Genomic DNA, 12514 nt, shown 5'->3' with positions numbered 1-12514 from the left:
GTTTTTTTTTTATGCTTTTTTTTTTTTTTTTTTAGTTTTGTGCTATAGTGCACACACATGTGCCAGAGATGGAAAGAGAGATAGAGAGGGAAAGTGAGAAATTATCACTAAGGGGAGATGGTCATGCCATAATCCCTTCTCCTCTGTTCTCCTCTGGGGATTTTGGGCACACATGCACATGTGCTTGGCATGTTTTTCAAGTCACCAGGTCTGGCACTTGAACCATGAAGTCATCCATATGCATTCCAGTGCCTTAACCACCATGCCACTTGCTGGCCCTTCCTTGAACTTTTTGAAGACTTCTCCTATGGGAAGAAGTTTCAGTCTCAAGGTCTCCCTGGACATGCTGGGTGCATGTGCATGTACCTGTGATCTTGGGTGGTTGACACTGACTGTGGGTCATGGTGTAAGGACCTTGTTGGGGGTATTTGTCTTTCTCTCTTTCTTCTCTCTCTCTCTATAAATAAACATAAAATTTTTTTTTAAAAAAAAAAAGCAGAAGAGGGACCAGCAGTTAGCGTAATGGCTATGTCACTGGACTCCCACGTAGTCGACCGTGGTTCGCGTCCTGGACCTGGTGGCTTAAAACTCATGCCAGGCGCATGTGCGCGTGTGCCCAAGATCCTGAGAGGAGAATGGAGGAGAAGGGATTGAGGTGTGGCCATCCCCCCTGGGGGGTGATTTCTCGCTTTCTGTCTCTCTGTCTCTCTCTGTCTGGTGAGCGCACGTGCCCTATAGCAAAAAAAAAAAAAAAAAAAAAAAAAAACCAGAAGAACTCTGGCAAGATGAGGACAGCCACCTGCATGTGTTTGTCCTGCATTTTTGGCTCATTCTAAAAAGAAAGCTGGACACTTCAGTAGATGGAGCTTAAATAGTGTGCTCTTTTTTCACTTGGCCTCTGTGTTTTCAAAGTGTGATTAGAATCGCTGGTATGAACAAGGATCTGTTGCCAATTTGGAAGCATTTTCAATAGTCAACCCGAGTTGTGTTTTTAATATCAACATTTAGGATTAGCTAAAAGAAGGATTTTAGAAATTCTATCCATAGATGTTCTCACATGTTTGATGCAAGTTCCTGGGGTTGGGGGGAAACAACCTAAAAATCAAAACCTAAGAAACACCCATCAGCCCTCTGCTCAAATAAAACTAAACAAATTAAAAACAAATCAATAAAAACCCAAGGCCTCCAAAACATCAAAAAAGCACCCCTTGCCTTCCCTCAGTTTTCCTCTAGTAGTTTTTCATACCTCCATGAGTTAGTATGAGTCTAGCTACCCCTTTGGGTCTTTGGAGTCTTTAGGGGAGTGCTGAGTGAGAGTTGTTGGGTTGCCCAACCCCATAGGCACCATTCTCATAGGAATCCATGTGCCTGATTTTCCCCAGAGCCATTTGGTAACAACCTGTGTGTCTGTACATGGCAGCCATGGCTGGAAGGACAGGATAATGACAAGGGCTCATTGTCTCTTGGAAGGCCTTTCCTGCTGGTGTTTCTAGGGTCAGATCGAATTATTCAACTCAGTTTGTGATTGTCCTTCCACTCTTTCTGAATAATTTTTTTTAAATTCACTTAATTCTTTTAATGAGAGAAAGAGAAAGATAAGCACCCATGACAAGATCTCATGCCACAGTCCTTCCCCTTGCTAGCCTTCCAGCTAGCCAGGCTCATGGGCGTGCATGTGCCTAGCACACAGGGTGACACAGGAACTGACCCCTGATCTTCCATATGGCCTCCAGGATTGCAAAGCATTGTTCTACCATTGGGTCATCATAGATACTTTTTATTTAGAAGGATTTAAACCTAGCTATAGTGACATAGGCTGTAGGGCACTGCTGCATAATGCTGGAATCATATAGGAGGCCCAGGCTATATCCTGGGTTGACCTGAACATGTTGGGTACACCTGCAGGTACTGTGCTCTTGGTAGCTGGAAAGCTGAAGGGAGAGTTGAAGCAGAGCAAGACTCTATCGAGGGTCTCTCTCTCTCCCTCTTTCTCTGGGAGATAATTAAATAAAATCAACTTTAAAGGATTCAGTTACTTGGATGGCTTAGCGTTTAGTTGAGGTTTCTCAAGATTAGAGCCTCTCATAGGCCTCTCCATGGAATCTTGTTAAAATGTACATTTTGGGGGACCAGCAGGTGGTGTAATAGTTACATTACTAGACTCCCACGTGGTCGACCGTGGTTTAAGGCTTAGACCTGGCGGCTTAAAACTCACACCAGGCATGTGTGCATGCATGCCCAGTATCCTGACAGGAAAATAGAGGAGAAAGGATTGTGGTGTGGCCATCCTCCCTGGTGGGTAATTTCTCGCTTTCTGTCTCTGTCTCTCCTATGAGCACATGCGCCCTATAGCAAAAACCTCCCTAAGAAAAAGGAAAAAAAATGCATATTTGGATTTAGTTGGGCTAGGTTGAGACCATAGAGTGTGGACCACAGTTTGAATAAGCAAATCTTCCAATCAAAAAGGATAAGCAGGGACCAGCAGTTAGCGTATAATGGCTATGTCGCTGGACTCCCATGTAGTTGACCGTGGTTCGAGTCCCGGACCCAGTGGCTTAAACTCACACTGGGTGCGTGTGCGTGTGTGCCCAAGATATCGAGAGGAGAATGGAGGAGGAGGAATTGCGGCGTGGTCATCCCCCCTGGGGGGTGATTTCTCACTTTCTGTCGTCTCTATCTTTCAGTCTAGCGCACGTGCCCTATAACAAAAACCTCTCAAAAAAATAAAAAACATTTAAAATAATAATAAAAAAAGGACAAGCATTTTACTTTAACATTGGTGTATTATAGTTCCTTCTCTTTTAATAATTTATTTTTATTTTTTAAGTTTTGTTTGTTTGTTGCCATAGAGCACGTGCACTTGCCAGAGAGAGACAGAGACAGTGGGAGAAAAAGAGAGAAATCACCCCTCTGGGGGAATGGTCACTCCACAATCATCTTGGTCATGCATACACATGCACCTGATGTTATTCTCAAGCTGCCAGGTCCAGTACTTGAACTGCAGTCGGCCATGTGGAAGTCCAGCACCTTAACCACTATGCCACCTGCTGGCCCCTAAACAATTGAAAAAAAATCCAATTCTTGTTTTTTTTCTTTTTGCATGCATTAAATATATTACAGAAACTTTACAAATTACAAATAAAAAATACAGGATTTAACAGATTAAAAGATAAAAAAATTGTCAGTATAAGGTCAATATTGCATGAGATATACTAAAACACTATTTACTATTTATCTACAATTCATACTTAACTGGTGTCTTGTAGCACTACCTGTTTTCAGATAACAATAGTTCTATTTTCAGATAACCTTTGTGTCACAGATTATTACGCTCATGCATATATGCTGGTCTGTGGCTATCACTTTATAGTTTAGAAATTTCTTACAATCAAGAATTTTATTGAAAATCCTATGAGTTTACACTTGCATTTTATAGCTGAAGAAAATGAGGCCTAGAAGAAACCAACTAAAGAATGATTTAGCAATGGGGGAGCCTGGCTTCAAGTACAGGATATACATAGTTGCTCAGAAATTACTTCTTCTTAAGCCCAGATCCCTTATTTGTGCCACACAGAGCTTTGTAATTTAACTCCAGGCCAGGTCAGGCCATCCAATCAATGATGCAACTCAACCATCATTAAACAATTTGGCAGTAACCAGGACTAGGTATGTACATGGTCAGGATGATTAGATAGATTAACCACATAATTGCCCCAGTTCTGAGGCATATTAATGATGAATTCTCCCAATTCCCACGTAGGTCAACAAGGAGTTCAAGATAATATAATCTTGAAAAAATTACACGTTTTCTTTAATAAATGAACTCTGTGATAAAATATTGACTTTTACTTGCATATTGTCTAATTTACTATCTCAGAAGAGACACTATTTTTAAAAACAATGCAGCGGTAATAAACACTCCTAGTCTCCCTCCCCATGCTTCTATCAAGTGCTTTTCATTGTACTTACTGCTCTGGTGACAGAGCTTGGATCATGAAGATATCAAAGCACTTTCAGCATTTAAATTGTTCCAAGCCTTCTTTTTCAGCCTTAAAGATAGTTTGCCTTCTTAGGCTGGGTCTTACCATAACACAGAACAAAATTGCACAAAAACTGTATAGATTTAGTGTAGATTTTTTTTTTTTAATTACCAGAGGGTGTGTGCACTGCCAGAGACATAGAGAAAAGAGGAGAGAAGAGGGGAAAAGCACCCCTCAATGGGGTATGATCACAGTACAATCCCTTTTCTTCCATTTCTCCATTTTGTTGGTGTTTGGGGTATTTTCTTTTTTAGAGGTATTTTGCTATAGGATGCGTGTACTCACCAGAAAGACAGAGAGAGACAGAGAGACAGAAAGCAAGAAATCACCCCCAGGGGGAATGGCCATGCCACAATCCCTTCTCCTCCATTCTCCTCTCGGGATCTTGGGCATACACACACACGCATGCCTGGCGTGAATTCAAGCCACTGGGTCCAGAACTTGAACTGCAATTGGCTACATGGGGAGTCCAGAGACATAGCCATTATGCCAACTGCTGGTCCCTCACCTGGTATGTTTTTGAAACCACCTGGGCTCAGATTTCAACTATGGTAGGCAATGTGGGACCTGGCTCTCTTAACCATGAGGCCATGAGGCTAGCCCAGTATCATTTTTTAAAGTAAGAAATTCATCAGCTATTTTGGTGAATTAATAAACTTGTTTTAGGTGATCAGGGAGAAATAAACTGTGTATTTTCATCTATTTAGTATTTGCAAAAACTCACTAAAGGCCCTCAAGGCGAAGAGTCTTAATTAAAGAAATAAATGGGCAGGAATTGGCCTGCACAGCTTAAGAGTATGTAACCATTTATGAAGTTGGGATTCCCTTACATTCATTAAATAAAACATATGGACTCTCTATTAAGCAATGCCCTTTAATGTAGTCCCTAGAGTGCTGACATAGCTATATATGTACATGCCTTCTGGTAGCATTCAATCTTCTTCACTTTTCTCTTTTTGTTTTTATAGCACGGGTGTGCCAGTCTTTGGGGGTTTAAAAAAATGAAAAAGATATAGGCCCTAGGAAAACATGTTCAAGGGGAGACATTGACATCTGAACAAGTATTAGAAGAGTAAGCATGATAATGTGCTATAAAGACAGTTGGCAGGGACCAGCAGTTAGCGTAATGGCTATGTCGTTGAACTCCCATGTAGTCGACTGTGGTTCGAATCCTGGACCTGGTGGCTTAAACTCACACTGGATGTGGATGCATGTGTGGCCAAACTCCCGAGAGAAGAATGGAAGAGAAGGGGGGATGATCCCCTGGGGGGATGATTTCTCACTTCCTGTCTCTCTGTCTCTCTCTCTCTGTCTGTCTGGCAAGCGCACACACCTTATAGCAAAAACCTTTCCAAAAATAATAATAATAAAATTTAAAAAGACAGTTGACACAAGATAGAGGAACAGCACCAAAAAGATTGACTCCTTCCATGAGAGAGGGCAGTGAGGAAAGGTTTGTAGAGGGAAACCTTTACCTGATTACACTTTTGAAGGATTAATAAGAGGCCACTCAGTGAAGAAGGTGGGGAAGGGCATTCTAGGCCAAGGAAACAGCAAGGCAGAGTCATGGCATGCTTGGAGAAATGCAATGTGTGTGGTATTCCTGCAGTATAAAGTCCAAAGAGAACTGCGAGGAGTGGTACTGAAGATGGGGGATGGATCAGGCCATCAAGGGCTTTATGTGCTGTGCTAAGGAGTTAGAGTTTACACTGTGGTTTTGTTGAACCATTTAAAGCTTTTATGCAGGAGAATAATGTGATCTATCTGCATTTTATAAAGATCTCTATGTGATTGTGTGGTAGATGAATAGAGAGAAATAGGGTGGGACTGTTTAGGAGACTGCTATGCAAAGCCACATCATGGATGATGATCAAGGTCTGGACTCAGGGATCATGGGATGGAGGATTTGGCATAGATTTAACAAATTTACTACATAAAATCAACAGGATTCGAATTTGAATGTGTGGTGGCAATGGAGAAGTGAAAGTCTAGGGTAACTCCTAGGGGTTTTCATCAGGAGTGACTTCGTGAATGGTGGGGCTCCTAAATGAGATAGAGATTACAAAAGGAATACCAGCTGGGGAGTAGGAGGTGGGGTTGGCAGTGGATAATGAATACAGTTTTGGACAGATGTCACATTACATTAAGTGGATACAGGTTGAGTTCAGAAGTCAGTCAGAAGGATTTTGGAAGAGAGGGATGGATCAGACCATCAAGGGCTTTATGTGCTGTGCTAAGGAGTTAGAGTTTGGCGTGATAATGTGCTATAAAGAAACCTATGAAATACCAAGTGGAGACAGCCTGTAGATAGCAGATCTATGTGAATGGAATTCAAGAGAAAGGCCAGGACTGTATACATAAATTTGGGGCTCACCAGCACTGGGTCATCATGAAAGTTATGTATAAGTTTGCCCGAAAGGGAAACAAGGACAGAGAGGAGAATTTGGGAACGCTCCAATACTTACAAGGTGGTCAGAAAAGAGGCTGAAAGAAAAGATCAAAGAGAAAAGCACTAGGTGAGTGTGATGCCACTGTTTCCAGCCCATCTATCCACCCACCATTTAATTACCAAGACATTGATTTATTGAGAATTTGTGACATGCCCAGACCCAAAGACAGGGCCTATATTAGCTACTACAGGAATCATGGAGATGAATAGTTAGGATTTTTACTCTTTTTATTAGATTTGCTATAGGGCACTTGTGCTTGCCAGAGACAGAGACAGAGAAAAAGACAGAGACAGAGAGAAAGGGAAAATGAGAAATCATCTCCTGGGGGGGATGACCATGCCACAATTCCTTCTCCATTCTCCTTTCAGGATCATAGGCACACACACTCTCACACATCTTTTTTCTTTTTCTTTCCTTCCCCCCCCCCTTATGGTTTTACCATAGGGAGCATGCACTCACCAGAGAGAGACAGTGAGAGGAAAAGTGAGAAATCACCCCCTGGGAGGGGGAGTGGGCTGGCCATGCCATAAGTCCTTATCATCCATTTTCCTCCTGGGACTTTGACTGTGCAGGCACATGTGTCCAGCATGATCTTCAAGCTGCCAGGTCTAGAACTCGAGGTACAGTTGACCATATGGGAGTCAACTGCCTTAACTACCATACCTCCTGCTGGCCCCACCTGGTGTGGTTTTCAAACCACTTGGTCTGAGACTCAAACCATGCAGTCAGCCATGTGGGATCCAGCCACCTTCACTTCTATACCACTTGCTGGCCCATGATTTTTACTCTTTAGGGTTCCCAGTCTATTCAGGGAGAGGGGCAGGGGAAAGATAGGGGGATGTCGAATCATGGTCACTAAAAAAAAAGAGAAAACAACAGGAGCAGGAAAAAGTAAAAAGAGGGTAAGGGAAAGGAGGAGATTAATTTTGTTTGACTTTGCTTATACCAGTTTTTATTGCTGTCATGGTACCCTTCCCGTATGACCTAGAGGATTGTGATATTTCCATCATAATTTGAGAGAAACATACCTCAAAAATTGTTCTGACATGAAAAGCCAGGAAAATTCACATGATATGAAGTATGGATGCTGTGCCACTTCTTTTTATTACTAAAAAGAAAAAAGAAGGAATAGTATCAGTAGTTGAAAATTTAAATGGGAAGAACAAAATTTGATGTTTTAATTGCTTTAGGTCAAATTTTTGCCATAGTCAGGTTGGCTGGACTTCACTACTATCTAAGGACATTTTTAGTGCTGACACTTTTAGTGCTTAAGCAGCTCAGTTATGCTTTTTCAGAAATATACTTAGCCATCAACTGGAAAACCAGTCTCTAAAAGTATAGTATTACATGGAGGAATTATTCATAGAAATTTCTTTAGATATCTTCCGTACATGCCCTATAATGGAGTTAGTCTTCCTTGAAGGATCTTAGACTGCAGACAGGACTCCTGCTAGGAAATCGGCCTCCATAGAATGATCAAGCCTCATAAAAGTCGCTGAAATAGGCTAGACATTTCCAAAACTAGTGCAGAATTGAAGTTTCATGAGATTGTTGTAAAAATGCAGATGCAAATGCCTGTTCTTATAGAAACAGAGCATTATGGAGAAAAAGATACTTTGGGAGGATCATCACTCAGCCTACCTCTCCCCTCTGTGCCTGTGGCAGCTAACGAGCTCATTATCCATTTGGTTCTTCGCCATTCCTGATGAAGGGAGTTCTGAAATCTGCAGTTCAGTAGGATATATTTCTAAAATCTGGTGGGTGATGTAGGGATTTCTCTGGGACTTCTTGGCCTATCAACTTTTCAACTTGGATGTCCTTTTTTTTTTTTTTTCTTTTTCCTGTTTCATGAAATTTTTTTTTTTAAGAGAGATTTTGCTATAGGGTGCATGCACTTGGTGGAGAGACAGAGAGAGACAGAAAGCAAGAAATCATCCCCAGGAGGGATGGCCACACCACAATCTCTTCTTATCAGGTCTTTGGGCACCTATGTCCAGCTTGAGTTTTAAGCCATTGGGTCTGGGATTCGAATTGCAGTCGACTACATGGGAGTCCATCAACATAACCATTACTCCATCTGTTGGTCCCTATAATTTTTTAAAAGAGGTTTTTGCCTTAAGGTGTGTGTGCTTGCCAGAGAAAAAGAGACAGAGACAGTGAGAGGGAATGTGAGAAATCACCCTGGGGGTGGGGGGTGAGCGGGGTTGGACACACCACAATCCCTTCTTTTCCATTCTCTTCCCGGGATTTGGGGCATACATGCACATTCACCCGGCGTGATTTTCAAGCCACCAGGTCTAGGACTCAAACTGCAGTCTGTCATGTGGGAGTCCAGTGACCTAATTGCTACACTATCTGCTGGCCCCTGTTTTATGTAATTTAATAATGCCCTTAATCACATCCTACCGGGCTATCATATTGACTTTGTAACAAAATGGATCGAAATAAAATGTTCTTCTAATACATTAATTAATTTTTTACCCAGCTTTCAATTCCACAATGATATGGTTTGTTTTCCTATTTCTTAGGAAGATATAACAGGAAGAGCTGGGGATTTTAGCAATCTTGTAAAGTATAATATAAAAATATTGGCATTATCACAGGTATATTTAGGTATGTAAAAATATTATGTTGTTTCAACTTAGATCCTCAAATTATCCTGGAAAGCTTTGTGTTGACAATATAATTTTTATCTGTTTGTTGTTTGTTTTCTTTTAAATATTGTCACGTGACTTTCCATTACATGCTGTTTAATTTTGTATTAGAGAAGTCTTAACTAAGTGTCTGTGTATACCTTCCTTCCTTCCTTTCTTTCTTTCTTTTTAGAATTTTTTTTGCTATAAGACGCATGCACTTGCCAGAAAGACAGAGAGAGACAGAAAGTGAGAAATCATCCCCCAGGGGGATGGCCATGCCACAATCCCTTCTCCTCCATCCTCCTCTTGGGATCTTGGACACACATGCACACACGCCCGGCCTGACTTTAAGCCACCGGGTCTAGGACTCGAACTGTGGTCGACTACATGGGAGTCCAGAGACATAGCCATTATGCCAACTGCTGGTCCCTCTACCTTTCTTTTATGGTAATATTTACTTAATATCAGTTTGCCTGTTTCATTTTTTTAAAAAGATGATTCCAACAATACTTTGGGAATAAATTTCTGACTTGTGCTAACAGAAATGTTTACAAGGCAATTGCAGAAAAACCCATTTAATTAAAAAAAGGAAATTAATAAAAAATATGAGGTTTCAAATCCTGTCTTTCATGTAGTGGAAATACTTTTGAATGTATATAAAGCTCTGCAGTGTGCTCGGTGATGATCATCAAAAAATTTCAACCAGCAAGGCAAGGGCAATGAGAATGGGCATTGGCCTCAGCGCTAGAGCAGGGTCCTGAGACCTCCTGGTACAGATATTAAACCTTTAAGTGCTGAGTTATGGGTGGGCCTAGTGCAGCAGTAGAGCACTAGAAGACTTAGGCCAATAGCCATATACCAAGTTCTGTGGAAGTAGTTGAATACTTTAACAGTCCGTACTGATGGGCCATGACACACTAGATGAATATCTGCTTCCTAAGTATGTGTTCTGTTTAATTAGAGCTTGGTAGAAATGAAGATCTCAATGGTGTGAAAATTACGTCTGGTTCTTCCAAACCTGCTAGCCTATAAATCTTTTGGGCATTTGATAAAGAAGAGTCAGAGACATGTCTTGAAGATTGGTGGATCTTGTCCATCGGACAGGAGATGGCCTAAAATGCATGGCCTCATCTGCATGGGCCAGAACCAGGTCTTTGTGGTACTCATCACTGCATCCCAAGCACCTGGACCTACAAAGAGATAAGTGAATGATTGGAAGTAAATGGCTGGTTGCTTTAAAATGCAGGTTTAATATTATTCGGGAGGGGTAAGATCAACACATCAGAGGCTACTGCCCTTGAAAACAGGATTTGCTATTCGCAGGTCCAAGAAAAAGGGGCATACCATACCATACTGGGGGAGCACCAGGGCCAACCATCAGGCCGAGGGATGAAGGGAAACTGTGGACAGAAGCCTTTCCTGTGGCTTCTGTGGGGAGGGACCAGGCGAGGCAGGGTGAACAGGTTTAGGATGGGCTAGTTGGAATAATTTCAGTGAGCTGTGGGACGTAGGGGCTGTCTAGTATCTGGCCCTGGGACAGTTGTCTGATGGCTTAGAGTGTAAGAGCTTGACAAGGAGGAAGTGGGCATGTGGGCTCTGGCTCGGTTAGTTTACATGTAAAAGACATGCTTTTAAGCTATCACTTACCCATCATTTATTGTCTCCACATATGTAGCCCGGAGAGAGGCAGTCTCTGTAGGATCAGCCTTGTCCTAGATGTCAGAGTTCAAAGTACAGAAGATAAAAGGACATGATTACTACAGTGACTACCTTTGGGAAATGATGTAAATTAAAACATCCCTTTAGCCTTAAAGGTATGAGGAAGGCAAGCATAATTCTTTTTTTCTCTTGGCTTTTTTTTTTTTTTCCAACTCTCCTACCTTGCGTACATCTAACATAGCAGTTACTGTTAACAATTACAGCTAAGATGAAGTCCCTACTGTGTATCTAGCATGATCCTAAGCACTTCATGTGCATCAGTTCCATTAGGGACCACAGCGCCCCATGCAGTGTGCACTGTTTGTATCCTCATTTTACAGATGGAAGCATAGCTTAGTCAAGGTCACATAGAGCTGCGATGTGATGCCTTTATTTTCTGTGCTGTCCTGGTTCTCCTGTTCACTGTATTCCCATTAGCGGCCGTGTGTCTTGTTGCATCTAGAGTGTGAAGCTCAGAGTGTTGGACAGATCTTCTCATCTGTGTGTCCAGTCTCCATCACAGAGTAGGCATGGCATAAGGAAAGTGTCACTCCTTTTCTCTTTCATTTGAGCAGCTGGGAAGCAGCACAGTATCTAGTGATAGTGGGAGAGCTCTCCCGAGGGAGGAAGAACTGTTTATGGCTTCCTGTTCTTTATCTGACATTCTCAGAGAATGGGAACTTACGAAGAAAGAAGTGTATGATGTTGCAGATGGTTATTTCTGTTTTGTGGTATTTGTGCTCTATTGAATCTGGGTTTTGTAACTGCTTGCTCTGCAGGATATTGCCTTTAAAAAGAAGTAAGAGGGAGTCCAGTAGGTGGTGTGGTGGCTAAGGTGCTAAACTCCCACATGGCTGACTGTGGTTCAAGTCCCAGGCCTGGTGGCTTCCTTTCTCGCTTTCCCTCTCTCTCTCTCTCTCCCTGTCTCTCTGTGGTGAGTGTATGCACCCTATAGAAAACTTTTAAAAATAAATAAATAAGCACATAAGTAATTTTCTTTTTAAAAAAGTGATCATGACCTTAAAAAAATAATAATAAAGAAGTATGTGATATCTATGCCCTGGCCTTCGGAAAACCAAGCGAATGTGCAGAACATATGCCTACCCAGAAATGTTCACAGGAAAGACAGAGCTGCCGTTCGCATCACGTGGGGCTTTCCTGATTACGTCCTCTGCTTTGTCTTTCTCCCAGCTTGTCACCAATCCTGCCTACAGTGTGCCGGGAAGAGCCCACAGAACTGCACAGTCTGCAGGCCTTCCCACGTGCTGCTGGATGGGCAGTGCTTCTCCCAGTGCCCAGATGGCTACTTTACCCAGGAGGGTGGTTGTGCAGGTGAGTATGTAACATGCTGGGCACATGCCTCTGCCTGCACCGTCTTCACAGTGTACCCAGACCGTGTAATTAGAAACCTTGTCATCCCAGGTCTCAGTTGGAGCTATAAATATTTGTCTTGAACTTGCACATGCCAAAGTCTAGAGCAAAGGTGACAGAGAAATTTCCTTACTCCAACAAGAAAGCATAGGTGAAGTATAAAAGTACAGTCAACTTTACCCTGAAAAAATTGTAATACTTGAGTAAATTTCCTGAACTTATTATTATTATTATTATTATTTTAACGGAAAGACCATGGTCAGAGTAGATAACTCCTCCTCCTAGATGAAATAATGATGTTTATGTTCTCCGAGAACTG

General features: G+C 42.0%; 1 protein-coding gene across 1 annotated transcript in view; it reads left to right on the top strand.

Moving 5' to 3' along the window:
- The window catches only part of FRAS1 (Fraser extracellular matrix complex subunit 1), a 321939-nt gene that overhangs the window by 93167 nt on the left and 216258 nt on the right, over positions 1 to 12514 (top strand). Inside the window, 1 exon segment of the mRNA XM_027773018.1 lies at positions 12016 to 12156. Within this exon segment, the coding sequence (XP_027628819.1) occupies positions 12016 to 12156 (141 nt within the window).

Source organism: Tupaia chinensis, unplaced genomic scaffold (genome assembly GCF_000334495.1).
Source record: "Tupaia chinensis unplaced genomic scaffold, TupChi_1.0 Scaffold000318_1, whole genome shotgun sequence".
Classification (NCBI taxonomy): domain Eukaryota; kingdom Metazoa; phylum Chordata; class Mammalia; order Scandentia; family Tupaiidae; genus Tupaia; species Tupaia belangeri.
This window is presented reverse-complemented; position numbering and strand designations above follow the sequence as displayed.